The sequence below is a fragment of the Engraulis encrasicolus genome, chromosome 16, assembly GCF_034702125.1.
Source record: "Engraulis encrasicolus isolate BLACKSEA-1 chromosome 16, IST_EnEncr_1.0, whole genome shotgun sequence".
In the NCBI taxonomy this organism is placed as follows: Eukaryota; Metazoa; Chordata; class Actinopteri; order Clupeiformes; family Engraulidae; genus Engraulis; species Engraulis encrasicolus.
The window spans coordinates 22,608,770-22,627,819 of NC_085872.1; the positions used below are offsets into that span (position 1 = coordinate 22,608,770).

The following is a 19,050-nucleotide window of genomic DNA, read 5'->3' on the forward strand; positions in this document are numbered from 1 at the left end:
ATTGCCATAGAAATCAATAGAATTGGGCAGGATTTTGTGCTTCTAGTCAGGTTTTGAGCATTTTTAGGGGCTGGAAATCATCAGCCTCATCTGGCAACCCTGATGGTGGGTGGGGAACTTGATGAGGTAATTAGCCACATCATTACAATGTGGTGCGGAAAACCTTTTTGGAAGATGACAGCAAATTCTCGCTGGCAATCTTGTCATCTTGTTTGCTTACAAGACTGTCTGTCTGTCTGCCTGGCAGTCTGCCTGTCTGTCTCTCTATCCGTCTGTCTGCCTGCTTGCTTGCTTGGCCAATCGTCCATCTGATGTTCATGCACACTCTGTACTAGGCACTCTGCCTGTCTGCCTGTCTGCCTCTCTGCTTGTCCATCTGCTCGTCTGCTTGCCTGTCTCTATGCCTGTCTGTCTGTCTGTCTGTCTGTCTGTCTGTCTGTCTGACTGACAGACTGTCTGTCTGTCTGTCTGTCTGTCTCTCCAACCATTCGCCTGATGTTCCTGGACACTCTGTACTTCTGCTGGGAGAGACCATTCTGTGCGGTCTCACACAACTCATTCCGCTGTGACAGTTCAGAAAACTAGAGGGGCTGAACCTCGTGGTCCAGAGATAGCACCCCCCTCTGTCCCTCAGTGGTGAGCATCAGCCCCTAGTGGAGGTCAGGGAGACTCCCAACCGCCGGCCAGTCACCCAACCCAGTCTGTCCCTCACAGATGTTTCTTTCCCAGGGCCCGATGACCAATTTATTATATGTGTCATGGTGAATATGTCCTTTGGACCAGACTGCAGTGTGTGTGTGTGTGTGTGTGTGTGCGTGTGCGTGTGTGCGTGCATGTGCGCATGTGTGTACGTAAAATTGAGGTCGAGGGTGTTGAAGTGGGGGATAAGCAGGCTCTGGACTTTCATTTCGGAGACCTCCATGGCAGTCTCATGTGATTATGACTGGTGCGTCAACACCCTCTTTCGGTCATTCCACTGCAGCCCATCTAAGGGGCAGTGCGCCCCCTGTCTCTGCTCTGCCGAAGCACACCGCCTTCAGTGCTGCTTCCGGGCCACAAGGTGGCAGAGCATTGGTATTAATGCGTCAGACTGAAATATCTGACTTACAGATCAGTGAGTCAGAGGTCAGACAGAGAGAGAGAGAGAGAGAGAGAGAGAGAGAGAGAGAGAGAGAGAGAGAGAGAGAGAGAGAGAGAGAGAGAGAGAGAGAGAGAGAGAGAGAGAGAGAGAGAGAGGGTGCGTTCCAATATGCAACCTCGTGTTCACGTTTTGCTAATGCCTCCCTGGAGAAAACAATTAAGTTTCCCCACTTTTAGCGTAGCCACAACAATTTTTGGGGGACTATTCTTCATTCACCATCCAGTTTGCAAATGAGAAAATGACTTTACAATTGAGCTTTTGCAAGATATTAAAATATAATGCTGTTGTCAGTGATGTCATCACAACGTATTACTTCCTGGTACGAGGCCACAAGCACAAGTGGAGGTTGCAAGGTCGCATATTGGAACGCACCCAGAGAGAGAGAGAGAGAGAGAGAGAGAGAGAGAGAGAGAGAGAGAGAGAGAGAGAGGTGGGCATGTGTAAAATGATCTCCACATATCAAGGCTCCGATTTCCAGTTTATTTCCGCACCAGCCAGGACCCAGGCAGACTTCCCATTCTGACACATAGACACATGCAGGATTCAACACACACACACACACACACACACACACACACACACACACACACACACACACACACACACACACACACACACACACACACACACACACACACACACACACACACACACACACACACACACACACACACACACACACACACACACACACACAGTGACAGTTTTACCCAAAATAGAGGCGCCAAATGCCATCTCGACATCAATAACCTTTTACCTGGACTCCCACATGTATTTTGGTGTGTATTCCTTTAAAAGGGTCATTGTATATAAAGACACGCACACACACACGCACACACACACACACACACAAATGCACACGCACACGCACACGCGCACACGCACACGCACACACACACACACACACACACACACACACACACACACACACACACACACACACATACACACACAGGAACTGAGCCAGCATGAGGAAGTTGATTTTATGAGGGTCTATTCTTGGCTGCATTTCCTCTAAGAAAAGCCCCACCGCTGAGGCCATCATGGCGGCATCATTACATTACACACGGATCCAAAAGACCAGAAACCTCAAGCTAAAGCACAGCCTTCATATACAGCCTATATGCATCGCATACTGATTGATACAGATGACGACATGATTTTGCCATTGTTTGTTGTTTATCGGTTTGTTGGTTGGTGTATACAATGTAAACTCATTATATCATCCAAAAAGCATCTTTGAGTGTTATGAAAAGCGCTATCTAAAACCATGCATTATTATTATTATTATTATTATTATTATTATTATTATTATTATTATTATTATTATTATATATCACTTTGAAATTAGACAATGATGTTTGACAATTAGACAATTGATCTTTGTGTGCACAACTGCTCAGGCTGATTCTGCTTTGGTGCTGATCTGAGCTGTCTGGGCGGAGGTCTGGGAGGAGAAATTCATTTTTGCATTGATGTTAGAACTTGCTAGAATAAAAACACATAAAATATCCAGTAGCTTTGTCTATGAATGGCCTGTGCCATGTATTAGGGAATCAGAGCGGTAAATTCAATCTCATTTACCAAACATGTACGGTATTATAAATATGTGAAACGTGAAAGACTAGCTTGCTCACATTCATATTTAAATTCTTAAGTAAACCTGTACAGATTCACACTCATAGACTTAACTCTAAAACTTAAAAGAAGGCATAAGAAGCACAATGTATGGAAAGCAAAGTCTCTTTGTAAGCCTTTCAATACAAGGCCAATGTCCCTTTGTAATAGGGATGATACTGCTTTTATATTCCAAAATAAACAATTTATGTGGGGGGCAAGATGGAGAGCAATGACAGAAACAGCATGTCATTCCGAGTAAGAGTTTGTTCTTCTCGCCTTCTCAAACATCCACACCACCAGAGAAGCAGCCAGACACACACAAGCGTGCGTGTGCACAGGCGCACGTGCACATAAGCACATGAACACACGCGACCACACACGACATGCACACACACGCACGCATACACGCACGCACACATACAACAAGCCACCCTCCCCCTATTCAGACTGTCTTCGCGTCCCTAATGTGTTTCCCATATGTTGCTGTTTACCACTCGGATGCCATCTATTTTCAGAGAGGCTCTGTGTTGAGCAAGTCTAAAGCTCACTTGAGTTTGTGAAGAGGTATACCAATGATGTGGTGAGACAACAACCTTCTTTCACAATACTCTGCAGCATAATATGTGGTCTGCCAATTCAAATCCAAGTCCTGAAGCAGTATACAGTATTTACGATTATGAACATTTTTATATTCTGTTCATAACTTCAATGCGTAATATTCCAAAAGTGAATAGTCCTTAAATGAAAAAACGAAAGCAATATAACAATTTTCCTTGGTCACTTATATACTGCTGCAATATTCTGAACATGGCATGTTTATGTGGTTTCAATGTGTTTTCCAACTCTACCGGTAGGGAGCAGCAAAGATTCTAGGAACACCTTTCCCCACAAATCATTTGACTATCCAGGACGTTACACCCTCTCTCTTTTTTGCACGCTACATCCTGGTACTAATGTGTGTACATAAGCTACCGTACTAATACATTCAAACCAATCAATTTAAAACTGTGTATGCAGTCCCATATTTTTGTGTTTTTACAAAAGAAAAGGCCAAAACACAAGGCTCCAGTTTCTCTTCTTTTAATGTGACGTTTTGAGCAGAATACCCTTCATCAGATGGGCTTTTCATTAATGTTAAGTTTTTACGCTGCCATCTTTATCTTAGTTATGTGAAGTGAAAGCGGGTGAAAGCCCAACTGGGAAATTCCAACACCCATTGTCATTGTGACACAGCACTCCACAGCACACAAGTGCCTCACCCGTGCAAGGGGGCAGCCCGCAATGATGCTGGATAGGGAGCAGTGCGGTGGGACGGTACCCTGCCCAGGGTACCTCAGTCATGGAGGAGGATGGGGGGAGAGCACATGTTAATTACTCCCCCCATCAACCTGGCAGGTCGGGAGTCGTACTGGCAACCTTTGGGCTACAAGTCTGACGCCCTAGCCGCTTACCTATGACTACACCATGTGTGTCCATTGCCAGGTGTTTGTTGTGTTTGTTGACAGGCACATTTGTAAACAGAAAAGCTAGTGAAGAATCTTACTCATTGTGATTGTGGCTATGTGCAGTTCCTAACTCTACCAGTGGGGAGCAGTAACGATCCACACTAGATATTCCTCAGCTCATAAGTCATTACACTACATAGGCGTCCTTTTCCCAGAGACTACCACATGTTTCTATACGTCACATCCTGGTGAGTTGACACCAAATACAGCTGCTCCCTACAGCTGGAGAATGTTTCTAGTGGCATCTGACGGCCGTCACGCATTCAAAATTCATATGTGAGGAACAGAAAGTAATGTCACACGTGTACTATGTGTGTAATGTGTGTTAAGTGTTACAAAAACACACATTTCTTCCCAATTTCCCAAACAGTAAGGTTAACCCGCTTCCCTTAGTTTGCTAATGGTTGTTTGCTTCCCAACAAAGTGGGAGGAGTTCCTGATTTTTCGGGAGCTCAGAAAGTACTTGCATTGCTCTTGACCTAACTAGTAGCAACGCTGAAGGTGTTGCGTCACTAGGAGGGCATGGCCTGGCTAACTGTAAAGTACATCCCTTAAAGGGACAGTGTGCAAGATATGGTTAAAAAAAGGTACTGCAACTATGCTGCTCATTGAAACTGGGCTGCCTATTGCCAAATTTGATCTTTACATGAAAGTTTACTAAGTAATAAACAAATATTTTCTAATGTGGTCCAAGTACAGTCATTTTTGCAGCTAAAAATGGCTATTATTGGAAATTCAAAATGGCGGACCATGGAGAAGATCCCCCTTTTCATGTATGAAAAGTGCTATTTTTCCAGTCATAATGAATACTTAGAATTTGATGCTGGTGGTAAGTATTCATGAAAAAGGTAACATTAGTGAATGGGCAGCATGAACTCTGGAAACAAACAACTAAAAATCTCACACAGTGTCCCTTTAAACAATGGCCCGTGCAAAGTTACAGCAGTGAAGAAGATGTGCGGTACAGTGGCGGCTGACTGCGTCCTATTCATACCAGACACAGGCTGTCCAGCACACTAGAGACTGTGTATGGCAGTCTGTGGAAAGTATGGAAAGTACTTGGCTTAAAGAGCCGTCCTGAGAGGATCCTACAGTGTGTGTGTGTGTGTGTGTGTGTGTGTGTGTGTGTGTGTGTGTGTGTGTGTGTGTGTGTGTGTGTGTGTGTGTGTGTGTGTGTGTGTGTGTGTGTGTGTGTGTGTGTGTGTGTGTGTGTGTGTGTGTGTGTGTGTGTGTGTGTGTGTGTATGCGTTAGTCTGTGCGTGTGCCTGTGCGTGTGTCTATGTGTGTGTCTGTGTGTGTGTGTGCGCGCGTGCGTGTATCAATGTGTGTGTGTGTGTGTGTGTATGTGTGTGTGTGTGTGTGTGTGTGTGTGTGTGTGTGTGTGTGTGTGTGTGTGTGTGTGTGTGTGTGTGTGTGTGTGTGTGTGTGTGTGTGTGTGTGTGTGTGTGTGTGTGTGTGTGTGTGTGTGTGCGTATGCGTGTGTCTGCTTGTGTGTGTTTGTGTGTGTGTGTGTGTGTGTGTGTGTGTGTGTGTGTGTGTGTGTGTGTGTGTGTGTGTGTGTGTGTGTGTGTGTGTGTGTGTTCAAGATGGAGCACGGAGCGTAACACAAACAAATGGGATGTAGGCCTACTCCTAGACCAAAAAATTCCTCCATGGGATGGAGTATCGGTGGCCATGTGACAGGGCACGGCACGCACTGTCACATGCGGGCTTAGAGGGAGAGCAGCGCAAAAGGCCGTGACACAAACATGATTAATGGGTGCTGACAACTTGATATCAAGCATCGCTATTTGACCGAGTTGTGTTGTGTGGTGTGTGGACCTATTTTAACCTCTAGGTGGCAGGCTTCCCTTCCTCTGTCGTCTGCAGACCCCCATACACTGCTCTCATACCAACCGTGTCGTGTTCATCTGGACAAAACGTTACACCCTCCGAAAACACACCTCTCCGAAGGATTGAGTAAGAGCAAAGCTATCAAATTCATGCATGACACAGATTCTATTTTCAGACCCACATCCACATACGTACATAGACACACGCACACATGCACACGCGCACACACACACAGATTCACGCACACGCGCACACCCAAACATCCAAACACACACACACACAAATAAGTGTACAAACACAGACACATACAGTCAGCCACTCACACTTTCCAGGCAAGTTGACTCATATCTCAAGGCTATGTTGAGTAACCGTCTCCTTAAGATGTCTCCTTTCCCCCCCTAAAACGGGACCAGGTACATCGGAGTCTGGGAATGTGTGCGTGTCTCAATTCCCAGTCTGCCTAGCGCCTGAGTGTCAAGCTCACTGCCGTCACTGTCGAGCTCTCACAAAGGTTCCTGGATGTGGGGAGAGTCACGGAGACCACATTTCACCAAAGCTTTAAAGGCTTTATTTTGCAACTCTGTCACTGGGGTTTCTCCAAGCCTCCTCCCCCTCCCCTAATCCCAACTCCTACCTCTCCTCCAACTCTGAGCCACAACCACCCTCACCCTCACCCCCACCCTAACCCTCCTCCACCCCCACCGCACCCTATCCACACCCTCCCTCCCTACCTCCCTCCCTGCCTGCCTCCCCAGGGGCCCTGCACACTCTCACGCTTTCCCTGTAGAGGCCCCAGCTGCAACAACAACCCCACCTAGACAGACAGAGGCTGGGGTGTGTGTGTGTGCATGGAGCTGATAGCGTAGTGTATCCTACACTAACATACATCCAACTGAGACTGCTGGATCACTGGATAGCAATCTAGCCTTCCACGTGAATCTGGTCTCGCTCGTCTTGATGTTGTTTGCATCATTTAATTTATCCTTAACTCAATATCAGATTTGACTGCCTGGCCTGCCGCTAAAGGTGTAGGTCAAAGCTAGGGAAGCATTCTGTGGCATGTTTTTTAAGGCAAGGGTGGTTGCTGTGGTGTTTTTCTGACTTGATATTTGTTGTTTTAGTAGAATTCAAAGCTCTATTATCCACATTACGATGCACTGAGTGTCTTCAGTCACCTAGGTGTTCCTGACAGCACAGTGAAAAGGCTGGTGGTTTGTCTTGTGTTATGGTGCTAATAAGTTACTCCCCCCCAAAAGCCCTCCTCCTCACTTTCACTGGGGGAGGGGGGCCTGGAGGGATTCCCAGACCGTCCGGAATCTCAGGCCGCAAGGATGATGGGTAATCCCTCAACTAAACACTTCCAGACTGTGTCCAAATAGGAAAAAAGACCACACTGTCTCCTGGAAGTATTATACAAAAATCCAAAAAGGAGATGGTCAGTCATGCCTGCATTTGCAAAAGGCTTTTTTTTCCCTATCCAGTGCTCCAGCGATGAGAAGAATATTTAGGAAAACATGGTATTGTTTGACTGACAAAATTCCACACAACCACACTTTAACAACCCTGAACTGCTTGAATACACAGGCTAATAAGACTGTTTCCCCATCAATGTCCAACCACTCCACACAAGCACAGAGAGGATCGCAGAGAGAGATGTTCGGTTAAAGGGTACAGTCGGCGGCAGACCACCAGCACTCCCTGCCTGGGCATATCCTGTAGCAGTGCTTGGACCTTTCTGGCCACTTGTCACGTGCCGCAAACCCAGGCTGCGTCTGTAAGGCAGCCCAGGACCAGGCCTGGGGCAGAAACATCAGCCACGAGTGGATAAACAGAGACCAGCACAGCGAGCGACCCACCACCCACCACCCCCCAACATTTGGAAACAGAGACGGATGTAGAGAAATGCAGCTAATAGGGGTACTTATCCTGTTCTGTACGCTATATCATACAGCTCGCCAGAATCACAGCTTAAGCTCTATGCCCATTACAGAAAAAACAGGGGGTAAACCCAGCACCGTGAAACCATGTATCAGACAGCAAACAGCTCCTCATGCCTGGGAAAGAGCTTCAATGTAGACTCCCAAAGGGCCCAACCTAAAAGGCCATGGAGTGATGTCATAGTTCGCACCAAGGTACGGAGCGTCCTAGGGTGCATTTCCAATATGTGGCCTTGCCTCCTCCACTTGGGCTAGTGGTCTCACATTTTGCTGATGTCCCGCCTCCATGGAGAAATCAAATAGGTTTACCCGCTATCAGCCTAGCCAAAACAATTTTTGGGGGACTACTCTTCATTTACCATCCTGTTTGAAAATGAGGAAATCACTTTACAATTGAGCTTTTGCGAAACATAATGCTGTTGTCAGTGATGTCATCATGACGTAATTACTTCCTTGTTCGAGGCCACAAGCACAAGTGGAGGACGCAAGGCTGCATATTGGGATGCACCCCTACTCTGTTTAGAACAGGTTGTTGTCCTGTTGCCATGAAGCAGCGGCAGCACCGTTTTTTTTCATCATCGCACCCCAACCTTGGCCATTATTTTCCTGTGGTGGAAAGCGTTTGTTAATAGCAACATGAGGCCCCGGGCTTGGCTGGAGTGTCCTGTCAGGAGATGGGGGGAGGGGGAATCCCTGGACTAGTCTAGCTCCTGGCCGAGGTTCCTTCGCGTGACCTCATTTCCTGTTGGCGCACGGCAGCCGTGCAGATGATGTAATTCTCCACCGCCTGCGAGTAAACAAGCTCTGGCAAAACACCGACCCACGCTGGAAAAGGGCACTTTCATATCTTCTGTCTTCAATCAACTATCAACTTTTTTCCCCCCTTTGTCTTTGTCTCTTTTTGGCTCCCGTTCTGTCTTCCTCTCTCTCTCTCTCTCTCTCTCTCTCCCTCTCTCTGTCTATGTCTGTGTCTTTCTTGCTATTGACCTGCCCTCATGACTTATTATTACAGGAAACAGACATGGAAGGTTTTCCCATTTCTGTCTGTGGCTGGCCTAATGTCCCTCTTAGTGCCCACTGTTAACAGCATGCAGGTTTTCCATTCTTGTGTCTGAACTTACATCCACTTTTATTGGCCCACTTTATTAGTCAAGGGCTATGGAGTTTTACCCTTTTCTTCTACTTGTTGCGCTATTTTATGGCTGAAGTAGAGGTAAGGAAAGTGTTTGACACTGTGTGGTATCTAAAAAAACACGAGTCAAGAAAAGCTCTTTTATCTAACTGCATCAAAGGCGCAAAGTGCTTATGCCGCTGAACAGCTGCCATGACAGGTCAAAAAACATCTAAATCATGCAGCACTTGAAGAAAAAACACAGGCGGTAACTTTAGGCACCGCAGAACCAGTCGTACCATATGCTAAGTGATGCAGCTGACTTCCGAACCACCGCCGCCGCCAACGCCACATTATGTAACTCTATCCAGGAGCTTTAAACCCCTTTACAAGACCCGAAATTCATTTGACACGTAGCCGAAATTAATTTGACACATAGTTGAATTGGACAAACTTGTTTCCAAGTCCTCAAATGCTAATAGAACTGTACATGGCTTGGCCTGGTGCTGATGGCACTCTACAAGACTGTGTTGCTCCCCGGGAGGCCCTCTGCTTTTGTGGCGTGTTTGCTGCGTTCTGCCAGAGATTCTTTAAGTATATAGAGATATGCCAATGTAATAGGTTGCTACGGGCACCTAAAGTGACCAGGTTCCGGTCTGCTTAAAGGGGCGTGTCATAATACTCCTAGCATTGAATAGAACAGTCCTTAGGTCTGCCTAGGTCTGCCTAAAGGGGGATTTACCCCCACTCCCCCTTGCAATAATAGAACCCGGAAACAATGGGCCAATGGAACCTCTCTCTCTCTACTCTCTCTGGTTCTGCAGTCCGCCTGTTGCCTGGGGCCCCTGCAGGAATCTTCTCGGCTAGCCGGCTGCAGAAGAGTAGCAGCAACACATCAGTGGCCGTGCTGGAGCTCGCTGGCCTGTCAACATGCTGATTAATAGCACTTCCTGACAGGTGCAAGGACAAAATGCCATGTCAGCACCAGCCGGCCCAGAAGACTTCAAGGAAGGGCCACGGCTTTTAGCGCCAGCCCACGCCTTGTGAGTGCCTTGTTGGTGACCAACCTTGAAGGTTCAGGCAGGCATGTTTATGGGGAGATTCTGCTGGCCTCACACAGGCAGGCAGGCAGGCCAGGCCGGCCCCTGTTCCCCATCCCTGCTGCCCTCGGGGACGGATTAGCTTTTACCTTGTGAGCTTCCGGAGAGAGGAGGGCTCGGCCTCAAGAGGATCTGCCCCACAGTACACAGAGACACAAACACGCATACAGCCGCCCACCCACCCACACACACACACACACTCAAGACACAGACACATACTACACACACAACCATGATTACCCTGTCAGCACTGCGGAAGCAAGGCCAGAAAGACCTAGACCGCTGACCTTTTGTTTTGATCCTCCTCACCTGTTGTTTGATCTAACACTTGAGAAAGAGTTAAAATAAACCACAAGGAAAACAAAGACTGTTTGGAGACACGAGACGGGCAAGGCTCAATTGCCCCAGAGAATCGGCTGGCCGGAGCTGCCATGGGACAACTTGTTCCAGCCCATTCTACTGGGACTGAAATGGAATCTACGGGAAGCCAAATTTAGGGGGCGTGGAAAAGTATTCAGATTCATTTTCCTTTCAGCAAACTTCAACACTGACCACCGAAGTTGTGAGGCACACACACACACACATGAATATCGCCATCAAAACAAAGACGCGCACAAGACTATAAACTCCCTTTCACAGCCGGGCCGCGCGATCGTGACTAGTAGTCTCCCTCTCTGCCTTGTTTACGCCTGGTGATTGGCAGCTCTGTGTTTAATTGGGGCAGTGGGCAGGGCACTTGGCGCGACCCGTCAGATTTGCATAGCCACCCCAGTGAGTGTGTGCCAGGGAGAGGGATCGAGTTCCCAAAAGCCATTCCCAAACTTAGCGCTGACCCCTGAAGCACCGTTGGGTCTGTTTTCCCCATGGCGTCAGGGAGTCTCTTAAGCGGAATGCCATAGTAGGGGGAAGCAGTTAGGCAGGAGGGGAGGGTGGGGGCAAATATGGGAGAGGGGGGTGGGGGGGAAACACATTTAGGCCTTCTGACACCTTTGTCTCTGGATGACAAGGAGGTGCCAGGGCGGCGGTGGAGGAGGAGGAGGTGGAGGAGGAGGAGGTGGCGGCTTGGCGGAATGGAGAGGGGTAGCTTTGGGGCAAATCGACACCATTAACAGCGCTGGTGCCAACAGGCCCTGCTGACCACTCCCGCTGCGAGCCTATCGGCACTCTGTAAAGAGACCCTGCCTCTGACACACCAACCAGTGTTGCCAGATTGGGCTGTTTCCCGCCCAATTGAGCTGCTTAGGATGGCCGTGGGCGGGTAAGAATGGCATTTGGCAGAAAAACTCGCCCAATTTTTGCCATAGAAATCAATAGAATTGGGCGGGATTTTGTGCTTCTAGGCGGGTTTTGAGCATTCTTTGGGCTGGAAATCATCAACCTCATCTGGCAACCCTGACACCAACTGCATGGCTACAACAACACTGGCCGCTCCCAAAATAACGCACCGGCCAATCAGAGGCCGGCCCCTCGAAGAATGACACACTCGCATTTCACATGCAGCGTGGGATTCCAAAACTAAATGTCTTCGGCCTGATATGTTTGTGTATAAAAAAAACCTTAAGTGTTTCGCTAAGAAATTATCAGCCACCTACTCTGTAACATCATCAAACATCCTGTCCGCCAGTGTTAGTAATATTTACATTCTTGCAATATGATCTAAAACCTCCCATCCTCCCTGATATTTCAACAAACTCTGTCATACAACAGCTAGTCGTTGTTTTCCCATGCATTAATGGCGTATGACACAGCTCTACTTTTTTACAGGATAGCATTCAATAACACCAAACAAGATAAATGCAGTCCATTAAGCGCCTGGCTAAAGATAACCAACCAGCCAAACGATAGTGTTGCACAACATTACCAGGAGACCCATGGGAGTAGAGAGGATCTCTCTCTCTCTCTCTCTCTCTCTCTCTCTCTCTCTCTCTCTCTCTCTCTCTCTCTCTCTCTCTCTCTCTCTCTCTCTCTCTCTCTCTCTCTCTCTAATGGGTATCCTCCCTGAGAGGCACTCTGCCACCTGGGCAGTGTGAAGAGAATGTGCACGCTTTATAATTAAAAAGGGAGGGAGGAGGAGTGCCTGCGCATGTGTGTCTGTGTTTACATACACGTGCATGTGTGTGCGTGTGTGTGTGTGTGCGTGTGCGTGTGTGTACACGTGTGTGTGTGTACACGTCTGTGTGTGTGTGTGTGTGTGTGTGTGTGTGTGTGTGTGTGTGTGTGTGTGTGTGTGTGTGTGTGTGTGTGTGTGTGTGTGTGTGTGTGTGTGTGTGTGTGTGAGGCTGCGGGATCTGCCAACAAGGCAAGAAAGCAGTGTGTGCCCTTAGTCACAGGTGCCCTCGTCACCTCTGGTCTGCCCAGCACAGCTGCTGTCAGGTCGCAGCCCAGGCCAGCAGCACCCCGGTGCACAGACGGGGCTGCCTGTGGCGCACACAGCATGTGACCCCCCCCCCCACAGGGCAGAAATAGGCAACTGAGGGGTGAGAGTTTGGGGGTGAGGAGGAAAGAAGGGAGCGGGGTTGGACATCGGGGATGGGGGATGGGGATGGGGATGGGGGGTGGGGGTACCGTCGTTATGGTGGTTCCATTCGTGACAGGTGTCATGGCAACCTTATAAATATATCGGCCTTGTTTGCTGGTGAGGCCGTGTTGGTTTACGCCACCGGAGCAGGTAAATAAACACGCTCATTGATGAGCGGAGGGAAAGGAAAGGGAGAGTGGACGAAGGTCAGGGGTCACTGTGCGGAGTAACGAACCGCGTCATAGAAAGTTGAAAGGATTTCAACTTCAAACTGTCGCGCTCGTCGCGCAAATCGCTCTAGTCTCCAGAATTGCTTTTGTCGCGCGACTCAATACAAAGTCAATTACTTCCGTCGCTCGCCTCGCTCTTGTCGCGGTAGGTGTATTTCTGCAGTAAAAGAGGGGGCTGGATTTGGTTTGAAATGGCACATGGAGTAGTGCAGGCTGTGAAAACACTGAGTGTAGTGCACCTAAAACAACTCCGAACGATGGGCCTAGATACACATGACGGCGAATAGGTTGTTCAGTTGACAGTTGCAGTGTGGCCCTCGAAAAAGAGAAAAAAAAAACGTGGGTCTGTCTGGGTATGACGTGGTACGAAAAGCCACAATGGACCCCAGACGTCATGACATAATCGGCAATTAGCATTTTTTTCTAATGATTATCGGCCTTCATAATGGCTGTAGCTAAACTGGAGCATTCATGGCTGCCAAGCCCAGAGTAAACAAATTTCATGCCACAGGCTCATGCCAAGAACCACAATCTGGTTGAGGTCAACAGCTCCATTTCCAATACTCAAATAAATATACAGTACATGTTAAAAACATTTCTCTCAGTCTTTTAAGCAATATGTGTTTCTCATCTCATTGTAGTCCGCAGTGATATGCGCTGACATCCACAGCTTGTTTTAAATAAACCAATCCAAGACTTCAAACATACCAAATGCTATTTCTGTGTTATGATCTGAACTTGAAACAGCATTTCTGGTTCTTACAGTCATCTTACTTTACGAGGTAACATAAAACACCTTGGAATCCTTGGAGAACCTTGTAAAATAACCACAAATCTCAACCAATAGACTTCAAACTGAATTTTGAAACTGCTAAGTGCTTCGCACACACAGCACAAAAATATAATTTTGGAATGAATCAAGTGCAACTTAAAGGACTAGTTCAGTCAATTTCAACATGCAGTTGTAATGCTTACACTACCCTGGACTTGTCAGTACCTGAGGTTTTTTTTTTTCTTCTTCAGCCTTTTCCGAGATCTTGGTCATTGTAATGGAGGCAGCGCTTTGTTTACAGTACATTTAAAAAAAACATTTTTATCTATTTCCAAAAACGTCCGAAAGATTATACAACATCAGAAAACAACTAGAAAACAGCGATACCTTTTGGGAAAATATTTGGAGTAAGCCTATGTTACATTTTTAAAAAATGTAAACAAACGCTGCCCCCATTAGAATAGCTCATATCTCGGAAAGGGCTTAGCCGAAAAATGTGGCATCACCGGGTACTGACAAGTCAAGGGTAGCGTGAGCAATACAACAGCATATTGAAATTGACCAAACTGGTCCTTTAAGATCCACATCTGACATCTACTTTGTGGTTCAGTACACGTTAAAATGACCAATCACCAGTCACATTCTATGTTAAGCCACATTCCTTGCATAAGGTTACCATGGCAAAATCATTTAACCCAATGGCCGCAAAGCATGCTACACCTCTTCGATTTAGCATCAAATTGTCACTGTGGTAACTGGTAACAGTGCAGACATATGTTGTAATGGAAATGTATTTAAGCAACTCACCCTGATGACTTCTGGGGTCTGCTGGATCAGCAATGTAGAGCCCGTCTCTGTCTCCTTAGGGGCAGGTGGAGGCACAGGGGGAGAGGCAGGTGGAGAGGCAGGGGGAGAGACAGGGGCAGGGGCAGGGGCAGGGGCAGGAGCAGGGGCAGGAGCAGGGGCAGGAGTAGGGGCAGGAGCAGGGGCAGGGGCAGGGGCAGGTACAGGGGCAGGGGCAGGGGAAGGAGTAGGGGCAGGGGCAACAGCTCCAATTGAAACAGCAGCAGCAACCGCAGCAGGTTTGGCTGCGGGCACAGATGAAGGAGCAGCATCTGAAACAGGTGTGGGAGCAGGTTTGGGGACCTGAGCTGGAGCTGGAGCTGGAGCTGGAGCTGGAGCTGAAGCTGGAGCTGGAGCTGGAGCTGGAGGGGGTACGGCAGGTTCTAGCTGTGGCTTGGCCGCGACTGTGACTGGGCCAACACCGGCAGTGGTAGGAGTGGGAGTTACGGCGGCTGCGGTGGTAGCCAACGTGTCCTGGAGGAGACGCATCACCTCCTTCTCTTTGTTCTGGGTGCCCGTGACTGCTCCGCTCTCCACCAGCTCCTGGGCGAAGCTCTCAATGCTCTCCAGGATCCGCATGAGTAGCTCTCCGTCGTCCTCCTCACCACCACCCTCTTCAGAGCCTCCAGTGGCGTTGGGCAGTGTGGCAAACGAGGAGACTGGAGCTTTAGAGGCCACCATGGCCTTCGGTGCAGGGATGCTGCTGCTGCTGCTGCTGCTGAAGCTGCTGCTGTGTGTTGTGCTTGTTGGCTGCTGTGCACCTTGTCTCAGGTGTTGGTTCCTCATCTTAGGAGGCAACGGAGGCTCCTTTTGCATAGTCTGTGAAAGGCACTCTAAGTCCATCAGCAGCTTGTCTATGTCCTCACTGCCACTACCTCTAGAGGTTTGAGCAACGGGCTTCGAAACTGTCCTGGGATCCATATGAGCCGTCTTGGCCAGGGAGTACATTTGGTTGGCATGGGACTCAGCCTTTGGCTTGTATAATGCCCCAGTCCTGGCAGCCTCGGACAGTTTATCTGACTCCATGCTGGTGCTGGTTGGCTCGGGCATGCCAATGGGTTTCTTCGAGAAATGCTTAGCCTCTGCTGCTGCTGCACTGCTCATCATGGCTTTGCCCTCCGCTCTGGACAGCCTTTCGGGCATCCTGCCCAGGTCGGCCTCCTCCTCTATGTACAAGGCCTCCATAGTGTCCTTGCAGAGGCTGTCACTGCTGCACGAGAGAAGAGAGTTCGCTGACGAGAAAGCGTCACGACGAAGGCTGTTGTTCACGCTGTACGGCAGTGAGCTTGGTGGCATGGTCTGCACTCCATGGTGCACGCTGTTAGTCGGGGTGGGCGCCCGAGCCGGGGGACCGCCGTACATCTGTTTTACTGCTTTCACATTTCCCACGGGTTCCTGAGAGGGCACGTCGTGGCACTCGGCCTGGGAGGATGCGGTGGAAGGTACCAGGGAGGGGGGAGCGTTTGTATTCGGCCGTGGTTTGGAGATCGGCGGAGACTGGACGACATCCTCATACCGCGGCGGCTGCTCGTTGCCAAAGATGGGGGAGAAGGCGCTCTGCTGCAGGCTGTGCAGAGCGCTGACGAGCTCCGCCAGGTCGCTGTGCTCCTGCCGACCCTGTTCCAGCTCCAGCGGCAGCCTCTTGAGATAACTCGACAGGCGCGTCATCACGTTCTTGTAGATGACGTCCGGATTGGTGGAGTCGTTGTCCCCGTCCGCCTTTCTCTTGATGCACTGCTTGATGATGTCCGTGCACTTCTTCAGGTCCTCGGAGCACTTGAGCAGTATGTCCAGGCAGGCCTTGATGTCCTCGCCCGAGGCGCCGCTGTCCGCTTTGGTCTTCTCCAGGATGCGGGCGATCAGGCTCTCCTCGGGGAAGCTGCTGCGGTACAGGTTGGCCACCGTGTTGAGGCTGTGCTCCAGCGAGGCGCTGCGGCTCAGCTTGTGTTCCTCCAGCACCGACTTCTGCACGAGGCCGAAGGGCGGGCAGTTCTCGTCGTTGCCCGTGAAGTGGCCGTAGATGATGTCCAGGTCGGTGGACCTCCGGCTGAACGAGTCCGGCCGGACCTTGCGGCCCTTCCTGAAGGTCACGTGGCTGGAGGAGTACTTGATCTTCTCGAACGAGAACTCCTTCATCTTGCCGCTGGCCAGGTTGATCGCCTCGCCCGTGATGTCCTTGAGGCTGCCGGAGCTCTGCATGCCCGATCCTTTTTTCAGGCGGCCGGGGAAGGTCTGGTGGTAGTCGTCGCCGTAAACTCCTGACACGGAGCCGACATTGTCCAGTGTTTTGCTGATTGACTCATGAGTTCCTTGGGCGTGTGCGCTGGGCACGGGGGCGTCCAGCAGCTCAGCGCAGGTGCTGCGGTGGGCAACCGTGCAGCTCAGGCCATGCTTGAGGGCGCCACAAGGCCCGTTACAGTAGTGTACCGTATGCTGCACTCGCCGGTCTATCACCACACTGTTGTAGCAGTTGATGCTGCTCACTACAATCCGATATGTTGCTGCCATAATGTCTGTGTAATCCTTTTTTTTTGTAAAGCAGCTTCCTCAAATTGTTTTGGAAAAAAACAGGCAATTACAGTGACAAAAAGGGGGGGAAATCCTATGAATAAATAAGCATATCTTGCAGATTTGGGTTCTTAGTCCAAAAAATAGCTTGAGCTGCCCTTTTCTCGGTAGGCTTAATGCTAATATGTGGGTATACCAAACCCCACGGCTGCTTCAGTAAGTAAACTGAAAAAAAAGAAAACAAACAAAGCAAAACAAAACAAAATTGGCAAACAAAAAATCAAACAGTCTTGGACCGATGCAGTAAAATCACGGCAATAATGACAGTATTGGCCATGGTGACAGTAGGGCTATCCATTCCTCAGCACTGGGCCCAGCGGCCTAATGATAGGCCTGGAAGCAGCACAGACAAACATCCCCACAGCTGACGGCAGAGCCCTGTAGGCATGGGAATGTCCTCTTCCTCTCTCTCTCTCTCTCCCTCCCTCTCTCTCTCTTTCTCTGTGTTGCTTCCCCCCCGCCTCTACAGTCAGCTGAAAGGGACAGGCCACCTGGAGTGAGCTGCCACAATGGATTTAGCAGATGCTGCCGTTCTTCTGCAGAGTCCGTCCGTCCGTCCGTCTGTCTGTCTGTCCGTCTGTCCGTCTGCTGGGTCTGCTCTGTCCACTCGCTGCTGATTTCTCTCAACAGCTTGCCTGTCGCTTTCTTGACCAGGTGTGGACACCTGAGAGGAACAGCACCTGTGGGGAAACAGAGCAAAGGGCTTTGTGAGACTACGAGAAGAATGAAAATTGGAAAGAGGAATACAAATGAGGCATGTAAACGGTAATAACATTTGCAATGCTGTGGAGCCATCATCCACTCAACTTTGCTGATAAAAATACAACCGCAACACAAAAGAACTCCTATCAAACAATCTATAAAACACAAAGAGCTTCCTGCCTCAGCAAACCTCAATAGCCAATGACGGTGGGCAATGCAGGTTTATCCTACAAATCTGAGGATCAAAGAGGGAAAAGAGAAGCATAAAAAGTTTAAAGACAGCAGTTCTGGCTTTTGAGCCTGGTTCCGTTCCCCGAGCTCTACATTCGATAGCTCACAAAAAAAGACATCAATGGCATTCCGCTGTGGAACTCTTTGGTGTCACGTTTTTTTGTTAAATATTTCTTTAAGGCTAACACCTGCTTAAATTATGCAAGAAGGCATTTTTAAACACGGCCTGATTATTTGAAAAAGAGTAAGCATATTGAAACTGAGACACACAAGAAGGCATTTTTAAACACGGCCTGATTATTTGAAAAAGAGTAAGCATATTGAAACTGTGACACTTTAAAAAAGTGATTAGAACAGTCCTGTTCAAGCCAAAAGCTACAGAGCTAAACCCAGTAGTTTAAACAAGGCTCTTGAGCCATAATAGAGTTATCTAAAGTCTCCTCTGTTATCAAAAGGGCCTTCTGGGCCACCTTCAAAGGGAGCTTTCCCTGACAGCTGTAGTGGAGGAAAGGATGAAAGGGGGACAAGCACACTGAGCACACGGAGCACCAAAACACTCAACTCAACATTAAGCCAAAAGAATGAAGCTTGTCCCCGAGAGGTATTAAACCCTCTCTGCTCTCTCTGCGTGCCTCTTTCTACCACACACAAAACCACAGCGTACCTTGGCTTGTTGTACTTTCTGCTGTACACGCTATTGCAAATGGTGGGAACACAGGAACGTAATAAATGTCTAAATTTCACCAAGGAAAGATCTTCGCCGTCCACAGTCAGTACATCTTAGGCTCGCTGTGATCGGAAGTGTGGAAGTTGTGCCTAACTTGATAGAGCACTGCATTTGTTGTTCTTATAGGAATGCTCCTCAGGTGGATCACTGTCTCTAAAGACCCTGAACAATACCAGTACTGTCTTCATATACAAGTGGCTTAGGAAACCCCT

The 19,050-nt window shown here is 48.7% G+C and overlaps 1 protein-coding gene across 1 annotated transcript in view; it reads right to left on the bottom strand.

Annotated features, from left to right (window-relative positions):
* LOC134465377 (serine/threonine-protein phosphatase 2A regulatory subunit B'' subunit alpha-like) overlaps positions 1 to 19,050 on the bottom strand; it is a 93,286-nt gene that overhangs the window by 28,239 nt on the left and 45,997 nt on the right. The window contains exon 3 of the mRNA XM_063219010.1: positions 14,575 to 17,858. Within this exon, the coding sequence (XP_063075080.1) occupies positions 14,575 to 17,118 (2,544 nt within the window). The 5' untranslated portion in view covers positions 17,119 to 17,858. The remainder of the gene's footprint in view (positions 1 to 14,574; positions 17,859 to 19,050) is intronic.